The sequence below is a fragment of the Trachurus trachurus genome (genome assembly GCF_905171665.1).
Source record: "Trachurus trachurus genome assembly, chromosome: 12".
Lineage (NCBI taxonomy): Eukaryota > Metazoa > Chordata > Actinopteri > Carangiformes > Carangidae > Trachurus > Trachurus trachurus.
In genome coordinates, this window is record NC_139908.1 from 1,045,077 (window position 1) to 1,066,877 (window position 21,801).

At 41.4% G+C, this 21,801-nt stretch overlaps 3 protein-coding genes across 3 annotated transcripts in view; 2 read left to right on the plus strand and 1 right to left on the minus strand.

The window, feature by feature from the left end:
• Positions 1-1,170, plus strand: part of il1b (interleukin 1, beta) — a 43,583-nt gene extending 42,413 nt beyond the window's left edge. The window contains exon 6 of the mRNA XM_083983676.1: positions 826-1,170. Within this exon, the coding sequence (XP_083839802.1) occupies positions 826-1,029 (204 nt within the window). The 3' untranslated portion in view covers positions 1,030-1,170. The remainder of the gene's footprint in view (positions 1-825) is intronic.
• Positions 1-21,801, plus strand: part of sec14l7 (SEC14-like lipid binding 7) — a 251,691-nt gene that overhangs the window by 144,362 nt on the left and 85,528 nt on the right. The window lies entirely within an intron of this gene.
• purbb (purine-rich element binding protein Bb) overlaps positions 1-21,801 on the minus strand; it is a 77,286-nt gene that overhangs the window by 25,286 nt on the left and 30,199 nt on the right. The window lies entirely within an intron of this gene.

Consider the following 21,801-nt stretch of genomic DNA (forward strand, 5'->3'; position numbering starts at 1 on the left):
TCATAACATTCCGTTATTATCTCATAGCGTGGTGAATGTGCAGGTCACAACTTGTCCACAAAAGCGTTCTAGAGTTTTTGTATTTTGTATTTGATGAGTTTGATGAGGGAAACCAAGTAATTCCCTTAGCCTCCATAGCGTAGCTCTGAGCAGCCTGCTGCTCTGCTCTTCCATTCTAAAAATAGCTTACACCGACAACTAAAGTTCAATCAGACAACTCTGGAATGAGAAGAAATCATTTATTGAGCATAAGCATAGCAAGCTGAAGCACAGCATGGATAGCATATTCTTGAGCATGGTTGCAGCAGGTTTGGCGTCAGGCTCTGACTCATATTCATTCCCTGAATGATCTGCCTTGCCAGACATTTACAGGGAATGAAGCTGACCCCCCACAAGGGATCAAGAGACAGAGCCCACAGGTGGATGCTGGGGAGGTGGTGGGTTTGCAAAACCTCATGGGCAGCAGGGCAGCAGAAGCAGCAGCGGCGAAAGCAGAGCAGCGGCGCAGCAGCAGAAGCATAGCCAGGAGCGAGCAGGTGAGCTGGGAGATTTAAATAGCCCGCCCTATCTGGGCGAGGAGAGCATGTGACTGATCAGCTGATCAGGATGGGCGCGGCTTGAGTCGTCTGCCTGAACTAGCTTCGCAGGCTTCGCATCATGTAACGAACCTACTGCTATGACTATAGGGATTATGGCAATGGGCCAATTTGCCAAAATGTTGAACTATCACTTTAAACTCAAAATCTAGTAAGTTTTTTTTATCTCATTTTGACTTTATAAGTAAAAGTCAGTAGGTTTTAAATCAGTGTGTCCCTCTGGTTTCAGGAGTGGAGCGACGACATACAGCGTTTCCTCTTCTACAAGAGGGACGAGGGAGTTTCTCTGAGCTGCTTCGAGTCCGTGCTGTTCCCCGGCTGGTTCATCAGCACCTCGGAGACGGAGAACGAGCCGGTGGAGATGTGCAAGGTGGACAGCGCCCAGCGCGTCACCCACTTCAACGTCACACGCCCCAACGTCACACCCCCCTAACACACCAACAGCTGTTTGATGAAGCCCTGAACGGATGAATGTCGCCAGAATTATGCTTTTCTTGTACCTGACCACTAGATGGAGCCCTCGCCCACAGCGCCTCAGCCCGGCATGTGTGTGTGTGTGTAAAACTACTAAAAAAACAGAAACTTTATAAGATGTTTTTTGCTTGCAGACAGCTGTGAAACATGTATCTTCTTTGCTGGAGAATGTGTAAGGAATATTCCTCTTTTTTATTGAAAAAAAAGCTACTTTTATTTATATAAATGTTCTGCGTGTGAAACATTACAGTGTTGGTCAGGCCTGTTTTGTGTATTTTCTTGTGTGAGTTAAACCTGCTGAAATGTGGAACTTGACCATAAGTAAAATACATTACATTTTATTTAAATGACGAGTAAAAACCAGTTTACTTTATTTGACTTGTCCCAAATTCTCACATTTTATTAATCTCACTGTTTTGTGTTTTTATTTGTATCTATAATCATCGACTGTCTTTCTAATGTTTACCTTCACTGTCATTTAATCTGTCCTTATTTTATTTGACTTTTAAGCAGTTTAAGTTACTTTTTCTTGAAAAATTGCTTAATAAAAAGAAGTTAATCATCATTACTATTGTTATAATTGTCTATAACTCTACTATCATCACTTCCTCTTGTGTTCAACATGGTTTTTCCCTATGGTGGCCCTGAGGGCTCAACACACTGCAATTTTAGAAAACACACACATGCAAACAGTCAGAAGAAGATTCCAAATACTTAATGTAGTAGCTGTTTCAAAAGTTTCAAATCATAAAATCAAAGAGTGGTGTAGACGGACGGAGGGGAAAACACATACGTTTGGTGGTTTATTATACAGGAAAACCAGCAAGAACAAAGAACTAAGAAAATTCCACCGTGCCTCTCCCTCTGACCTCTATTCTATTATACACTTTTCCTTTCTTGGATGGTGTTTTAAGCACTTTTAATTATTGATTATGTGCCGTTCTGTGTCTTATGTCTAATATCTAATACTAGACTCCAAGACAACCCTGCACAATAATTCCTGTGTGCCTGGACTTTGGTTTGGCAAATAAATAAATCTCAATCTCACAATGGTTTAGAGGAGGAAACATGATCAGCACAGTGTGTAGTACATTACATTTTCCAAAATAAAAGAAAGTCCTGCCAGGTACGATACACTTACATATCAGGAGTTTCCACCAAGAAGAAGACTTTGAACGAAAGTAGACCTCGAGTGATGCACTTTGTTGTCATCTCCTCTGCTCTCTTGTGGTTTTCTCTAACAAAGAGGAAGCATGTCATTTGATTTCCTCCTTTGATTTTCTTTTACACATAGACACCAACACTACAGCTGGAGTTTCCAGCAGAAGGATGGAGGGTGTTCATTCAGAGTTTCATATTGTACATGAAAATGTCCCTCTAGGGCCATATTTTTAATTCATAAGTTAACATGTCTATTTTTTCTTTTTGCTTCTTGACAATATGGTGGCTATTATTTTTTTATTCTCATGAAATCAGACTGTTATCTCTCTAGCCCCTCCACCCTTACAGAACTTTGTAAAGAAAAATAGAATAAACACCAGAGCACTAACTAGAGGTGACTGTGACATACAGTACAACGGCGCAAGAAATTTGTCTTTCTATTTTTCTATATGGACTCTTAATGTGAATTTGGACCTATTTTTTGTGTAAAACTGTGTTTTATCTAGAGTATTTGTATACTGGTATATTGTTTGTATGTTATGACTTGCCTTAGGACAACGCTAACTCCAGCATATTTACATTGATGCTCTGGCAGACATGTTGATTAATATGCAATGTCCTAATCAAATAAATAATACAAAAAAATATATGTACTTATATATATATATATACGTCTTTCTCTAGCAGATTAACCCATCACCTATGGTTTCAAATATTATAATAATATAATATATATACAGAGATGTCATTTATTGTGTCTATAGTTCATTGTTGAGGCCTGAACAATGAACTATAGACACAATATCGGATTCAACCGTAAACAGGTTTGACAAAAGTCACATTTGTCATAGTGTTTAACAGCTGAGTTTCATCCTGCTGCTGCTGTGACACTGTTAACAATATGTCTGACTGCTCAGTAGTCGTTTTTAGATAAAATATAAAAACATAAAAGCCATAAGTTACTGATTTAAACCGGAGAGTTTAACCAACTCACCCGGGTCCAGCGGGCTCATGTCCGGTCACCTGGCTCCTCTGCTGTCCGTCCGTCCACTGCCTGGTTCACTGAATAAAATAAACATCGATTTAGACTCTTTTTTTAATCATTATTATGATGATTATTATTATGATGAAGTTGAGCTGCCCCTAACTTACATGTAACTTGCCGGTAGTTAGCATGTAGCTTGTTCCGTTAGCAGCTAGCAGCTAGTTACCGTTGGTCAGCCGTTAACATAACAAACCCGCTGTCTGTCACAATAAAGTAGGCTAATTAACGTTAACCATTTTTTATTTATTGACTACTGTCATTCAAACAACCACTGGAGACATTATATGAATACAGTATAATTATAAACCAGTTGTTACGTTACCTTACCAGTGTTTTCCTCCTGGCTGTCACTGTGTCCACCTCTCCCTCTCCGGTTTCTCCGGTGTCTTTTATTTTACCTTGATCCAGTCACATCTCTCTTTTAAACGCATTTCCCTCTGGGTTTGTGTGTCACGTTAGAAAACAGTCGGATTATAAACGCTGTTTTTGAACCAGACCTGAATTCTTTCATTTCATTTGTTTGACTCCGCCGCAAAAACGTCATAATAAACTGTTGAGATCCTCCGGTTGTCAAACATTAATAAATCTCCGAGGGTAAACAGAGCCGAACGAGCGGCCATTTTTTCTTTTATTTTGAAAATACCTGATGAAAAAGTTGAGAACAGTTAATCAGAATTCATTGTCAGTTCGATTTAAGATATTAAACTGTTGTAAATAACCCAGCTGGACGTGGTTAAACTTTGTCAAACACGACTTTTACTTTCAACGACGACACTCTGGAGTTTTTATTTATTTTTTATTTTTTAGCTTGCTTCCGGTTCGAGAGCCGACCGCCGCCGCTGCCTAGCAACGGTTGCCAGGCACCGTGATCTCGGGGATCAGGCAACAACTGACGTCCAGTTCGACCTTCGATTGCAAAGGTAAGCACGTCACTGCATAGCAACGGTTGCTACGGCCTTGATCTCAGGCCTGCGTCACAACTGACGTCACAATCGTAGGTTTAAATCCCTTGAATTTCCTTTGATCTGTTAGTTTTTGAAGAAGTCAGTCTACAGAGAGGCAGCCACGTTCAGAAGCTCGTCCATCACAGTTCAGTTTGTCGATCATAAAACAGCTCGTTTGTCACAAAACAACTCGTTTATCACAAAACTAGTTGTTTTCAAAACAAGTTGTTGATCACAAAACAAATTGTTGTTCGCAAAACAAGTTGTTGAACACAAAACAACTTGTTTATCATAAAACAAGTTGTTGTTCGCAAAACAACTGGTTGATCACAAAACTCGTCGATCTCAAAGCAAGAAGAATCGAAGAATGGATGTAACAAAAACAGACCGGTGGGTCACAAGAGAAGATGTGCGTCGACTCATCTCCTCCTCTTTTACAAGAGTGACGAAACACCAGTGGACAGACATACTGTTTGGTGAATCCATCAATTTTGCCATGAAAACCCTGTGTGCCGAGCAGCTTCTGGCGTTCATCACGGGCGTTTCAGATGCCGCGTTGACAGATCTGACTTTCTCCAATAACTGGTCAGACAAGTGCATCAAATCCGCGGTGCGCAGCATTCTCACCGAAAGCTGTGGCAACATTGTGGACCAGGAGGATCGAAAGGAATGTAGCAGTGTAAAACTCTTGACTAATATGATCGTCAAAGAGGTCACAGAAAGAGTAAAATCTGCCCGATCCAACGACTCCGACTCTGAAAAACTTGTTCCAAATCATGTGATCGCCCCCTGCACGCTCGATAACATGGTCCAACATGTGGACAAAATTTTGTCCGACTGCTCGATAAACATTACGAAGGAGTTTCGTCTACCTTTGAAGAAGACGGAAAAAACAAGCAAAGCCACGTACACGTTTACAATCACTCAGAAGCTGCAAGAGATTTTGGGCAGGGAGGTCAATGAAATCACAGAACCTCTAATTGCAAATCTGCCGGTCGTGAAGCAGAAGCTGCTGCGATCTGCCTCTTCTCAGGAGATAAACATTGCTGTACGCGATATAGTTAAATCAATCATTGGCATTGATGTGAACCCAATTCCCAAGAAGAAGTTTAAAGCGTGCTTGGAACCGCTTACGCAGCGCATCGAGGCCACTCTTGGAAAGCAGTTTGTCAAAGCAGCGATACATCTCACAGTGGCAGAGGTAAAGGCCAACTATAACAAAACCAAAGTTGAAAGCACACACTCGGTGCAGCTGCTCATAGCCAGTGTTGACTTGCTGCTACAGAAAACGGTTAGTTCCAGTGGTGCCAAGGGTTATAATGTGTTTTGGACACTGAAGCAACTCTCCAGTGGAAATATTCTCAAATTCACGCAAGATCTTTGTGACCTGCTCTACAAGCACCTCACGGGTCAGGAGATGCGCAGAGGTGCTCTGATGCAGATGATTAAAAAGATCTCCAAGAAGCCGTCCATCCGCCAGTCACACATCAACCTGTACGCCGACATACAGAACAGAGTGCAGAGCTGCTTGGGACTGATGAGTTGGTGGCTCACCACGCAGTCTAACATCCACACGACCAGGGCGATCGACGCTCTGAAGGGGCGCATGTCTGTGCACAGACCACAGTCCCAAACGCATGACGCCAAGGAAGAGGAAGAGGAGGAGGAGGAGGAAGAGGAAAAGGAGGAAGAGCCAGTAACATCTGCAGACTCTATTTCAGTGGCGCCCTCATCGTCACCAGGGAAACAGAGTAAGAGGAGCGGTTTAGAGCCACCGCCATCGTCACCAGAGGACTGCGACTCGGAATCTGAGGCAACAGGCGAAGAAAATGTTTACGTGGAACCCCTAGAGTTACCAGAAGACACAGATTCAGAAGACGAAGACAATTACGAAGAACCTCTGCAAAGACAACGAGAGTACGAGTCGCTGAACTTCCTGACCATACCCGAGGAAACGGAGGAAGAAGTCGAGGCTGCTTTAAACGAGCCCACGATGGAATCCAAAAGAACACGATCCCCAAAGGCCCCAATGGACCGCACTTTATCACAAAGAACACAAGCTTCAAAGGTTGTGTTTCCCTCAATGGAGCCAACACAGACCCCAGTGGTTGCATTTGAGGAGGATGACCCTGACACAACAAGCTCAGTGTCTCCCTGGACTGGGCCCAAGTTTGTAGAGACAACACAGTACCCAATGAGTACGTTTGAGGAGGAAGAACTTTACACATTGAGCGCAGAGTCTATCTCAATGGACGCTGAGTTTTTAGAGACAACACTGACCCCAGTGTTTGTGTTTGAGGAGGAAGACCCTTACACATCAAGCGTAGAGTCTACCTCAATGGACCCTGAGTTCTTAGAGACAACACAGAGTCCAGTGGTTGCGTTTGAGGAAGAAGAAGCTTACGTCACAGTTACAAAGTCTGCTTCAATGGACCTAATTTCATCAGAGAGAACACACCCTTCAAAGGTTGTGTTTGAAGAGGCAAAGTGTCCCTCAGAGGAGCCAACACTGACCGCAGTGGTTGCGTTTGAGGAGGATGACCCTTACACAACAAGTGCAGAGTCTACCTCAGTGGACCCTGAGTTTTTAGAGACAACACTGACCTCAGTGGTTGCATTTGAGGAGGAAGAAGCTTACACAACAAGCTCAGTGTCTCCCTGGACCGGGCCCAAGTTTTTAGAGACAACAATGACCCCAGTGGTTGTGTTTGAGGAGGATGACCCTTACACAACAAGCGCAGAGTCTATCTCAATGGAGGCCGAGTTTTTAGAGACAACACTGACTCAAGTGGTTGCGTTTGAGGAGGAAGAACCTTTGGTCACAGTTAGAAAGTCTGCTTCAATGGACATAATTTCATCAGAAAGGCAAAGGTTTGAAGAGGCAAAGTTTCCCTCAGTGGAGCCAACACTGACCGCAGTGGTTGCGTTTGAGGAGGATGACCCTTACACAACAAGCGCAGAGTCTATCTCAATGGAGGCCGAGTTTTTAGAGACAACACTGACTCAAGTGGTTGTGTTTGAGGAGGAAGAACCTTTGGACCTCACTTCATCAGAAAGAAGAGGAAGAGGAAAAGAGGAAAAGTTTCCCTCAGTGGAGCCAACACTGACCCCAGTGGTTGCGTTTGAGGAGGATGACCCTTACACAACAAGTGCAGAGTCTACCTCAATGGACCCTGAGTTTTTAAAGACAACACAGAGTCCAGTGGTTGCATTTGAGGAGGAAGACCCTTACACAACAAGTGCAGAGTCTACCTCAATGGAGCCCGAGCTTTTAGAGACAACACAGAGTCCAGTGGTTGCATTTGAGGAGGAAGACCCTTACACAACAAGTGCAGAGTCTACCTCAATGGAGCCCGAGGTTTTAGAGACAACACTGACCCCAGTGGTTGCGTTTGAGGAGGAAGAACCTATGGTCACAGTTACAAAGTCTGCTTTGATGGACCTCACTTCATCAGTAAAAACACAAACCCCAAAAGATTTGTTTAGGGTGGTAGTATCTATGAAAACAGGGACGGTATCTTTTTCAGTCCGCGTGGAAAATAGGGATGAAAAGATGGAGGCTGTACGGACACTTGTGCAGCAGATCGTCATGAAGACATGGAAGAAATCAAAGGTGCCCTTTCCCACCAGAGACTCAGAGAGCGCAGTGGACTATCTTTTCGAAAAAATATGGCCTGAGGTCGAGGACATTGATTTTGGAACCACCCAAACAAAAGCTGAAAAACTCGGCAAGGCCATTTTCAAGGACCTGTGTCTGAAATGGGACTGTGTCGTGAATTTGCTGGTTTCTATGAGACTGAGAGAACCAGAAGTTGAAGAATCTATTCTCTCCTCCTTTAAACTCAATCTGACAAAACCAAGACAGTCCCGCATCTCCAGGTTCTTCTCGTCGATCGGCAAATCCATCACCAGAATCTTTGGATAGGAATCAGCTTGGTGCCATTCAGGGGTAATGTAACATTCAGCCCAGTGAGCTTTTTAGATTGTGAGTGTTTTTGAATATCTGACCTCACAGCTGGAAGGTGAGGGCTGAATTTGTTGTTTGTGTGCTATTCTCAATAGCTGTGTCCGAAATCACTCATTCACTATATAGTGGACTACATAGTGAGCTCCCTTTCAGACACTACTCCACCGCACAGTTAATTGCGATCCATGATCTGTGACTGCAATGTAGGCTACTTTCTCCTTCTCTTTCTCCTTCTCCTTCTTCCTCTTCTCTCTTCGGGTGCCCAGGTCATTGCCATGTTGCAGTTGTCATTTTGGTTCTGCCTTAGTATGTGACCAGTCATCTATCTTGATTCTTCCATCTTTTCCACTTCATTTCTTTGCTCAGTGGCCTCATGTCGGCTCTTTCTAGAAGTTCTTCTGTCCAAATGTGTAGTCAGTATTAATATACCCTATATAGTGAGTAGTGAATGAGTGCATGATTTCGGACACAGCCAATGTCTTTTTTGCCCAGTGAGCCTTTTAGATTGTGAGTGTTTTTGACTGCGGCTACATGAGGTTTTCTCCGGGTACTCCGGTTCACTCCCACAATTTTTCTCAAAAAAAAAAAAAAAGAAAAGAAAAAAAAGGGAACATCTACAGCGGTCTGACCTCACAGCTTGAAGGCGAGGGTTCACGTGGCATCTTTAGTATCATTTTTGCCATGACAGAGAGGATAACACACAGCACACAACATCCTGAGACAAATGAACCACCAGCCTTTATTAATGTCACTATTATCACCTATGGTGGCATGGGTTTACTCCGGGTGCTCCGGTTTCTCCCACATTGTTCAACACACATAACATGACTATAATAAGAAAATAAAAATAATTTAAAAAAAGCTTATTTTCCCAGCTATGTGTTTATTGTTTATTGTCTATTGAGGATCCCCATTAGCCGACGCACAAACGGCTAGGCTAGTCTTCCTGGAGGTCCTTTTCAAAAGTTCAAAATAAAATAATAATACACAGATCCAGTTACAATAAAAAGAAAGGAAAAATGGAAAGAAAAAGAAAGTTCTCAAAATGGTAACATGAAAGATTGACTATTGAGTCTAAAAAGTGACTTTACATGTTTCTTAAATGCTTTTTTTTTTTTTTTACTGGGAATAGTCCTAGTATTTAAATGAAGAGTATTCCATAACAAAATGCCTCTATATACAACAGTGCTTTTCATTGAATTAGTTCTTGGTCGTGGTAATGCGAGTAAACCTTGAGCTGAAGCTCTGGTGCTGTAGTGGTGAACATCAGCATTATAACCAATCTGATTAAAAAGATCTGTATTATAATTGTTGTGAATAATGTTTCGAATAAATAACAATAAACTGCTGGATAACCTATGAATAACCTTCAGCCATCCCAGACAAGAATGCATACGGTCCACACTCGATCTATAAGAACAATCAAGAGTAAGTCTAGCTGCCCTATTTTGAGCTGTTTGTAAAAAGCTAGGCTATGTGTTTACTTTGGGCACTGTTCAGCAGCTATAATATGATACTAGTTAATGTTGGAAAAGGTAACACTGCCACCTGCTGCACATGTGGAGCAGGTTCACAAAGATGATGTGGTGCAAACAAACAATGGCAGGTTAAAAAACAGGTGGAAAAAGTTTTCATAATTTAAATAAAAATAGGTGGAGTAATACAACATTAAGTTACAACATTAAGTTACAAGACTTTACTTCTCAGTATCTTGTTTCATTGAAGTTGTCAAATAAATATGATGAAATCAATAGCCCAATATACAGTATACCTCCTTAATTCACACAAAATATCATATCTTATCTTTTCTGAGGGTAAATGTACTTTCACCCATATCCTGTACAATAACTGAGTCTTCAGTATATGGATTTAAAGGTTGTTCAACAACCAGGTAAAAACTCCTGAATCCTGAATGCACGAGTGAAAACATATGGTGTGTCTATTGCTAATATATTGCATATTAGCATATTTGATATGCTAATATCAAAAAAAGAAAACAATTTTATAAACCATCGGTGCCACACAAAAGATTGAAATTAAATTGAATATTTTAGATAACACCTGCCAAACGACAATATAAGCTCATGATGAATGAACAACTAATCCTCCACTGTCTCACTGCTCATGATTGAGCGAGCACCAGTGTTTGCTAATGTTAGCATCTTATGTAAGTAACTAGAAACTATTGAGAGTGAGGAGTCACGTGCCGATTTGGTCTGATCTGGGCGGGGTTTGAGCAGCCGGTCGGCCATGATGGAAGGAGACGCTATCGGTTGCCAGGGGCAACGTCATCAGAACATCACATCAAATCACTACTGATTTACGACTATTCCTAATTCCAGTTTGAGATATCTACAGTTTGATTCTGACTAGTCATAATTCCAGTTCAAGATATATTTAATTCACCTCAATTACAGATATCTACGTGTCCCTGTTCAGATATCTGTAATTACGTTTTGACTAGGCGAAATGACGTTGTAGATATCTGTAACTGGAATTAGTACTAGTCGTAATTCAGTTACAGATATCTGTAATTCACATAGTGGATATCTGCAACTGAATTGTAGATATCTGTAATGACAAACCCCATACACATGAATGGTTAAAGTGACGTCATTTGTCCTCGGAAGAACGTAGTTGTGGATCAGAAATGTTCTTTTTGACAAGAGGCAAAACTGAATTACAGATATCTTGAAAAAAAAAATCCAGCTATTCAAAATGTAAATACGACCAGTCAGAAAGACGTTGTTGATATCTACAATGTTAATTCCTACCAGGAACTCCTGCAGTGGAAACGCGTGTTAATTTATAACAAAGGTCTCATAATTAACATCATTCAGACAGAACAGTCTGATTCAACAGTATGGAAATATAGATAATAAGAATATTAAACAAGCTCCATAGTTATCTGGTGATATTTACATTACCGCAGTGAGTTTGAGGTGTTTCTGTTGCCTTGTGACTTTGACAGATTATTTAAGGCCTTTGATTTTTTTTTTTTTTTTTTACAGTTGTTTCCTTTAGATGATGAACTGAGCAGAAACACAATACTACGTACATGTAAAAGCTTTTATTAGCCTGCATGTGCACAGTGAATGTTGGGATGTGTCGGTGCACGGAGGAAACACCCGGGGTATTACATGTCCATGTACATGTACCTTAAATTAGCAGCAGCACTTAGTTATGTGCTTTATTTATAGCACATATACCACACACACACACATACAGACACACACACACACACACATACAGACACACATACAGATACACTATGCCGGTACAATCGTGTCATATTACGTGCGCACCTATCAACTGGACGTGTCACACCCGCGTGCTTTGACGCCTGTGCAGCAGACAGCGCCTGACGTGTAATGTAGTTTCCTCATTGACTTATAATGGCCCCCGTTCACGCGCACGTTCACGTGTGATGACTGCTGCACGCCTGTAATCACACTACGCGTAGTGACCACGTGTAACATTCATGCGTTTTTTAGCGAACGGACGCATTAACGCTCGCGTGAAGCTGATTGAACATTTGTGCACACACACGTCGCTGCGCGTCTTTCCGGTTGTTTTGATATCGATTTCACCCCATAGACACACACACACACACACACACACACACACACTATGGGGTGAAATCGATGTCAAAACAACCACGAAGACGCGCAGCAACGTGTGTGTGCACGCATGGTTACTTTGTTGCGCGTGCGTGCGTTGTTACGCGCAGGTTGTATTTCACGCGTGACAAAAGCTGCGTACGTATGAAGCAGCGTGTGCACGTCTGTCAGTCACTGTTTGACAAATTATGTTACGCGTTCACACGTACGTGCGGTCGCAGATTTTGTTGCTGCGCAGCAGGAAGTTGATCTGCACCGTGCGCACCACTCCGCGTTACATGAACGTGGTGTAGTTGGCCTTTTCAGTTTAGTCAACCAGGGGAGGCCATGATGGAAGGAGACGCTATCGGTTGCCAGGGGCAACGTCATCAGAACAGCACAGAGACGGACTAAATTCTAGCTCTTTTTTGCGCCAACAGATCAACAAATTACTAGAAAGAATAAGGAGAAAGTATATCACTGAAGCAGTTTTTAACACAGCAGTGATTTCCGGTATTGTAAAACAGTAAATTACGGAGTAGACGATTTTGTTTTGCCCATAGACTAGTAGCCTAAGGCTTTTGCCACCGGAATCCTTCCATCATGGCGGAGAAGGGGGGCGGGGCTCTGACATGGATGTATTAGGGCTCTGAGCTGTGACGACAACTCCTCACTCTCAATATAATTATTAATAAAGTGTAAAAAAAATAAAATAAAATAAAATAAAACTCGGCCGAGTGTGTTGCAGCCTCTGTGCAGCTATTCAGGTGCACAAACCTAACGCACATCTCCAGCTGTCCCAGCAGTTGTCAATGAACTGATTACGTGCGGGGGGGCGTGGTTAACTTACAAATGTTTGTATTCATTTGTGTCTGCAGGCCATGTGTAAAAGCAAAGTAACAGAAACAGAAACAGAACTCTTTCGTTTTTCCGTTTCAAAACCAAAAAAAACAAAAAACAACGTTGTTTTTCTGTTATTCTGTTTTAAAACAAAAACAGAATAACATGGAAAATGAAGTCTTTGACTTTTTTATTGTTTTGTTATTATGATATTTGGAAACTTCGCTCCACAGCGGCCAGGTCCCGGAGCAACTCTCTCCACTCCGTGGTCCATGCCATCCCCGGGTCACGCTGCTGATCCGCCCCCCCGAGCGCCTGACAGAAATGTTCAATCAGCTTCACGTGAGCATTAATGCGTGCGTTCGCTAAAAAACGCATGAATGTTACACGTGGTCACTACGCAATGCAGAATCTTTCCCACATTCTGTGACAAACTGTAAACTGTTTTCTTGTCTGTAACAACATCTCTGTCCCGTCTGTCCGTCCTGGGTGAGGGATCCCTCCTCTGTTGCTCACCCTGAGCTTTCTCCTGGTTTTCCCTGTTAAAAGGGTTTTCCATGGAGTTTTTCCTCAGTGGATGTGAGGGTCTAAGGGCAGAGGATGTTGTTGTGATGCCATGTGAAGCCCTTTGAGACAAACTGGTGGTAAAAACGGGCTATACAAATAAAATTGCCTTGCCTTGCCCTGCCTACGCGTAGTGTGATTACCGGCGTGCAGCAGTCATCACGCGTGAACGTGCGCGTGAACGGGGGCCATTATAAGTCAATGAGGAAACTACATTACACGTCAGGCGCTGTCTGCTGCACAGGCGTCAAAGCACGCGGGTGTGACACGTCCAGTTGATAGGGGCGCACGTAATAAGACACGATTGTACCGGCATACACACACACACACACACACACACACACACACACACACACACACACACACAGAAATGATGCAGTCTTTGTTTTGGTACTTCTACATCATGAACTTTGACTTTTAATCTTATAATTTAGTGTAACTATCTAGTGTATAGTGTAGTCTATCTGTCTCTTTCTTTTTTATCTCTTTCTTTCTTTCTACCCCTCTCTCTCTCTCTCTTTTTATAAATCAATCCCCCTCTCTCTGTCTATCTTTCTTTCTACTGTCAGGATGAAAAAACAGGAAAACTGACATTGCGTGTTCGTTTATTCCAAGAGAGGACAAACAACGACGTTCCGGTTAACTATTTATTAAATTGGATCATCAAAGGAAATCAGATACAAAAAACTCTCCTGTTCAGGAAATCGCAGTCTGCAGCAGTTAGCTGCAACCACCATCCCAAGAGAGCCAGAATTCTCTGTCTTCTGCCTAAAACAAAGGCGTTACATTAATTTTAATAAATTCGCACTATGTGTGTGTAATTAATCCTTATTGGTCAGTAACAGGTGGGGAGTGGCTGTGGTTTAAACTTAGCCCTCCCTTCGTTGGTGCCCTCTGGCTGGCACATGTTGGTCCCATCTTCCCAGCACACGAACCTCTGGGCCTGAAACACAACAAACCCTCCCTACACTGACATAACTCTCCACCCAGGTGTCTGAGGGGTCAGGGCAGATAATACAGACCATTAAAACTCTTCCTCACAATGCTTCATTCAGCCACAGGCCTCTCATCCTCTCCTCCCTTCGGCCTTGGAGATGTTTTGCTTTCACTGTGGCTCTGTGTGCCCTCAGTTTACCTCTGAATGATCAAACAGGTTACTGGTATTCATTGCATTATGAATTAAGCTGAACACAAATCTATATGGTTTGCTTTAAACTCAGGGGGTTAGTCAAAAATATAAGACACGATAGGTTAGTTAAAACATGAGACTAAACTTTACTACTACTTAAAGTGAACGCATAAACAGGTACATAAAGGCAAATGTTTCACACCACGCAGGATTAACTTGTTTAATTGGGTAAAATGAGTAAGTGCTCAGTCTAATAAAACAATCATCAGTGAGATATATTCAGTGTTGATCAGTACTGTTAAAGTGGAGAATATATGTTCAATGTTAGTTCTGGTGATGAGGTAACTGTGTGCAGCTTTGCAGTCTCCAGTGTAGAGACACAGGTTCAGCTTTATCTCATCAGTCAGTAAAACATTGGTGTTCTGTTTTATTTATTAATCAGTAAGGCACAATATCAACTTCAGTTAGTAAAAGGCAAACATTCAATGTTAAGACAATTTTCACCCTAACGCCTGATTTCCACCGGGGCCGTCAGCGCCGCGGAACGTCAGCGTCGCGGTCACCGTCACCGTCATCTAACTTCACAACCACACACGTGTATGACTTCACAACAACATTACATCATGAACGTTACCGGTGTTACCAGGCAACGGTCAATTGATCAGAGGGTCGGACTCGGCAGGATGGACAATGAGCGATTGATTGTCGAAGTGGAAAAACACAAAGTGATCTATGACACATCTGATCCTTTTTACAAGGACAATGGAAGAAAGGACAAAGCCTGGTACTTAATTGCAGGAGTTTTGGGAGTGGATGGTGAGTAATAAGTAGTTAAACTATTGCCAAGATGCTACAAATGTGATTCTAAAAACGTAACGTTACAGAAACTACCGTTGAGTATCTGTAAACTGTTTAATTATTTATTAATATAGCACATTACCTATTTCTTACCCTGTCCTGATCATTGAAAGTCACTGAACATTTTTAATGACTTTATAAAATATTCGTTTTCTTTAGAAGTAGCCTAGGCTACTTGACTGAATAACTTTAAAGCTTTTGTACTTGCAACCTTTTGTTTTTATTTTAAACTTTCTGTAAAGAGGAAATACACAGAAGATATTTCACACAGCAGTGGTATTAAAGGTATATACAAATATGTAATACTATTATAAATAGGCTACCTATTGAAAATGTAACTAACTGCCCAGTGTTAAATATTGTTGAAATAGTCAGCTGTGGGGGAAGTGTATCAACTTTCAGTCTCTACCTTTCGTATGCTAATGTAAATTGCTGACAGAGTGGCACTGCATTTACAATGGGGTGTGGCAGTTGACACTACAATTTGTGAAGCAGCAGGCTAATTTTTAAATGTTTTATTTACAATGAATGATGCCACCTTTAGAATAATAGAACAATAAATCTGCAATGAGAATGATAAAAAAAACAAGATCTGACATCTATTTCAGGTTCAGGTTCAGTTCAGGTTCATTTATTTAGCACAAAAAAAGCGTATAATGCTGTGCAAGGAGGGAACAAAGTCCTAGACGGACTTCTACTAGATTCCACCCCTGTCATTAGCAGACAACATACATGAGCTAAACAAAAACAGAAGACAAAAGATCAAATTTACAAATATATACATTTTTCACGCCTTAAAAAAAAAAGCTTTTAAATCATCCTGTCCTGCCAGGACACACTGCCTTGTGGGGAGCTGAAATATGTGGAGAAGATCTCCCTCACATGACAGGCCTCTCTTGAGGCCCTGTTTCCTCCCATGTTGCGAACGGGTGGCAGGTTTCTCCCCTGTTGCTCTGCCTCCTCCAGCAACCTCATATTCTCCCTCGGGGCAAGCAGGAAGTTGTGGAGGATGCATGCAGCCACAACGAGGGTGTCCACATGTTGTGGGTGCAGGTTGATCCTGCGATGCAGAACTCTCCACCTGGATGAGAGAATGCCAAAAGCATTCTCAACCACCATCCTTGCCCTTGAAAGTCTGTAGTTAAAAACCCTCTTTTCGTGAGTTCAGTCCAGGGAATGGTCTCATTAGGTATGGCTTAAGTGGAAAGGCTGCATCACCCACCATGACGTGTGGCACATCTCCCAAGTGAGCAGCGCCAGGCAGAGAGGTACTGGGTGGGACATGAAGTGACTTGGTCTCCATTCCTCTCCCCAGAGCTGACCCAGAAAATACACCGCCATCACTGGTCCTTCCAAAGTCCCCCACCTGAATGACCCTGAACTTGTAGTTGGAGTCCACAAGTGCCAACAGCACTATGGAGAAGGTTTTTTTATAATTAAAAAACTGACTGTGGTGGGGCTTGGATGGTCACGTGTTTCCCATCTATTGCTCCCAGACAGTTTGGAAAGTTCCATTTGTTCCAGAAGCCGTCAGCCACTTCCTCCCATGTGTCTTGTGTTGGCCTGGGCAAGAACCTCTCCATCATGGTTTTCGCAATGGCAGCACACACCATGTGGACTGACTTCATGACTGTTGTGTGCCCCAGGCGGTAGCTATATGCCAGACTCAGAAGCGAATCCCCGGAAGCCATGTACCTGTGAGGGAAGAAGCAAATAAATATAAGTTATATGTGAACATTTGATATTCACCTGTGTCTCTCCTTTGTTTCAGCTGATACGTGTAAAGCGCGATGGAAGGTTTTAAGGGATGCTTTTGTGAAAAACAAATATACGGACATCATGTCCTTCCTTTTGCCCTACATCCAACCTAGGAGGTCTGTATCAATTACTTAAACAAAAGTACATTTCATTAAATTATTGAAGCCTCAAACAATACTGATAACAGTAGTGTTGTAAAAAATGTTTCTTCAAAGTGCACTATTAAAGTGGTGAGAACTTGTATATAAAACTGTTATGTTCATATGCAAATTGTTCCTATGTCTATTTTTTTTTCATATAGCTCAAAAAGCAATTTGAGCCAGTCACAGACAGATGAGGAATGGTCAGGTACCCCTCAGTCTTTGTCAGGGTCTGAGGATCATTCCAGCACCCCTGGCATCTCGCAACCCTCTACATCTCTGGCTCCATCAACCCCAGCACCATCTACGTCTAGGTCCCGTAGCCCCAGGGACAGGACATCAACACCGGCTGTTGCAGCGCAGGCGCCCCGTGAAACCAGAAGAGGCCAAAGACCAGATGCAGACATTGGGGAGCGACTGATGTCTTTGCTGGAGCAGCCGGTGCTGAAACCTCACATGCCTGATGGGGACCTGGATGAGGCGTACCACTTTGCCTTGAGCATTGTCCCAATGTTGCACAGACTAAATAAGGACAGTAGACAACAGGCAAACATTGAGATCCTGTCACTGTTGCACAACCTTGAAAGAGGCCAGGATCAACAAGCCACTAGACAAAGATCTCACACGTCACAAATTCAACCTCCTCCTCCTCCTAGAGCACCGTTGCCTCCCCCCACTCCAGGACATTTCCGGCCCGTTAACCACCCCCCACAAACAGGGGCATTCACAGAAATGCTGCATTCTGATGAATGTCGCCAGAATTATGCTTTTCTTGTACCTGACCACTAGATGGAGCCCTCGCCCACAGCGCCTCAGCCTGGCATGTGTGTGTGTGTGTGTGTGTGTGTGTGTAAAACTACTAAAAAAACAGAAACTTTATATAGTAAGGGCATTTTAGCAGATATTTGACCAATCTGGGAACTAAATCCTTACCAAGAAATTTCTTCACAATTGTCTTTAGGAACGTGCGTAGTATCATGTCTTAAAATGTTGAAATTGAACTCCCGTGGGAAACCCCCTAAAAAACTACTCAAAGTTGGGGTACCCGTAACTGGATTTTTGAACATTCCGAAATGTTAAATTTGGCCTTAAGTTACTTGTGAGGGGTCAAACTAAGGGTTTTTCATGATTCTGAGTTGATCGCAAACATTAGTTTTACACCCAAAACACTCCTTGGTGGAGAAAAAAACAGCCACACCCACTTTTCTTGTTCATCGGAAACCCTACTACCACCAATAGAATGTTGGTGCAGAGACGCCATTCCATTCATTATCATTGCAGAGGTTGTGTTACATAATACTACTAAATACTCAATATAATATAACTTTTATTCTACCCTTTTTTCTATAGGACATTATACAGACCCTCCAGGATTTTGTGGTGTTGCTAAATTTATTAAAAAAGTTATTATAGATGTAATTTATTATGCAGATCGGTAGCAAGCGGCGAGAGAGAAAAGACAGTGGACATGCACCAGATTTCACATACCAGCAACAACTGAAACAAGTTTGTTCGAAATGAAGATAGGAAAAGCACAAAAAATACACAGTGGTGCTACATTGATTGAAAACATGGTAATGTTAATCTGCACACACACTGAGCATCAATCTCCATCGAGCATCCAGGCTCTAAGAGGTCGTTTTTGAAGAATGGAAAAAGATGTTGCAGTGTGTCACAAACTTGTTCATTCCAGCTTGGGCCTATTGCTTGGTCATGACCGTATGGTAGCTATTAGCTGGTAGTGTATTATGGGATTTGTAATGTGAGTAATGTGAATGCTATATTGGTGGGCCATTATTACATAACATAATATTTTTCTTGAAGGCCATATAAAAGTGTATCGCAGGACAGATCTGGCCCAGGTTTTTGACATGAGATTGACGTATGTGCTAGATTAATGTCCAACAATGTAAAAAGGTAGAATATAAGTTATATTAAGTATTCAGTAGTAATAGTCTACGTTTTTTTGTGACATTAAAGAAAACCTGTGTCATGCACAGGAATAGCTGATCTCTAATGTATTCTATTGAGTATAGTAGATCACCGCCTAAACCTAACTGCAAAAATCCTCGTGATGACAATAGGCCTACACCATGTTATCCTAGTTTGATAGCTAATGGAGCAGTCAGCTAGCATTTAGGAAAATAAAATGGTCAGATGGTCATCAGATTCAGTCGCACATAGGAGTTGGCTAACTAACCATATTATTTACTGTTAGCCAACTAATAACCATTTTGGTAAGACTTTGATGCCTATCTCTATAATGCATTATAACCATACTTATAATGAGTTATAATGTGGTTATAGCATTGTATAACTATAATTATAAACATTCATAAATGATCATAATACTTTATAACAATAATCATAACACACTATAAAGCATTTTATTGTGACTTAGGTATAATACGTTATAATTGTTAGTAACTCGCTGACAATGCCCACATCGATAATACATTATAAATATAGTTATGATGTGTTATAATTGTCTTATAAAAGTGTATAACCATCATTATAAACACTCATAAATGATCATAAGGCTTTATAACATTTAGCATAACACATTATAGAGCATTTTATAATGGCTTAAGGTCAAGTATTATAATAGAGTTATAATGCTCTATGATGTGTTATGCTTATTGTTATAAAGCCTTATGATCATTTATGAGTGTTTCTTATGATAGTTATACATGTTTATAAGCCAATTGTAACACATTATAACTATATTTATAATGCATTATCGATGTGGTCATTGTCAATGAGTTACTAACAATTATAACATAATACCTGACCTTATAAGTCATGATAAAATGCTTTATAGTGTGTTATGATTATTGTTGTTATAAAGCATTATGATCATTTATGAGTGTTTATAACTATAGTTATACAGTGCTATAACTGCATTATAAGTCATTATAAGTATGATAATAATGCATTATATAGATAGGCAGGTGTGTGTGTGTGTGTGTGTGTGTGTGTGTGTGTGTGTGTGTGTGTGTGTGTGTGTGTGTGTGTGTGTGTGTGTGTGTGTGTGTGCGCGCGCTGTGTAGGCTATGTTTCCGTTTTTACTGGTATGTGAAATCTGGTGTGCATCTGATTTCTTTCCTTCTCTCTCGCTCCCGATCCGCATAAAACGTAATGTTATATGAAAACAATAACTAGTAATATATAATATCTATCTATCTATAATAACTAATAAAAACACAGACATGCAAATAAAATGGAAATGGAAAATGGAAACACTGTGGCCACAGCTGAAAACAGCTAGCCACAGCGGTCTATGATAGCAAATTTGCTGAAAAGTTGCAGTGGCAAGGCCAAAGAATTCATGATTGAATTTGCATTCATAGTTGCAATGGTGACATCATAAAATCCTGGAGGGTCTGTATAATGTCCTATAGAAAAAAGGGTAGAATAAAAGTTATATTATATTGAGTATTTAGTAGTATTATGTAACACAACCTCTGCAATGATAATGAATGGAATGGCGTCTCTGCACCAACATTCTATTGGTGGTAGTAGGGTTTCCGATGAACAAGAAAAGTGGGTGTGGCTGTTTTTTTCTCCACCAAGGAGTGTTTTGGGTGTAAAACTAATGTTTGCGATCAACTCAGAATCATGAAAAACCCCTAGTTTGACCCCTCACAAGTTACTTAAGGCCAAATTTAACATTTCGGAATGTTCAAAAATCCAGTTACGGGTACCCCAACTTTGAGTCGTTTTTTAGGGGGTTTCCCACGGGAGTTCAATTTCAACATTTTAAGACATGATACTACGCACGTTCCTAAAGACAATTGTGAAGAAATTTCTTGGTAAGGATTTAGTTCCCAGATTTTCATATGTTGCCCTTACTAATAAGATGTTTTTTACTTTTTACTATGGTGATATTATTTATAGGAATGCTGCCCCTTCAACTCTGTCACCTCTAGATGTGGTCTATCACTCTGCTCTTAGATTCATTACTGGTGATAGTTACAGCACTCATCATTGTAATCTGTACACAAAAGTATTATTATTATTATTATGTTTATTTATTTGATATGGACATCACAAATACATTAAGACTGTTCCAGTGGACAGACCAGATGCTTTGCTTGAGTGTGTTTAGCACAAGTGCTAATTTTCAACACCAGTCCATAGGCGGCTAATCTAAAAATACAGAACATATTATCAACAGTATGAGATAAGTAGGTTGGTCTTCCCTGTCAGAAAGACGCAACAATCACTGGCATCTCTTCATCTTTAAAGCCATTACTGAAAAACTCCCACCATACATTACAACACTGTTAGATTTAAATCAAGGTTCATATTCAACTCGCTCCAATGACTGGCTTACTTTTTTTTTTTGTATGTTTTTTTTTGGCTTTTTTGCCTTTATTTGATAGTACATAGTGAGATAGACAGGAAAGGGGGAGGCAGAGAGGAGGAATGACATGCAGGAAAGGTCTGCTCGATGCGGGACTCGAACCGGGGACGCCTGCGTGGAGGACTGTAGCCTCTACATGGGGCGGCTGCTTTAACCACTGCGCCACGCACCGCCCCACTGGCTCACTTTTAAAGTCCCCCGGGTACAAACTGAACTTGGTAAATCTGCATTTTGCTATGATGCCCCTGTACTGCCTCCTGGAACCATCTTCAACTCACACTTAAAATTAATGCCCCTCCATCTTATCAACATTATAAAAATATCATCTCAAACCTCTTTACCACAGTCTGTAACTGTTTT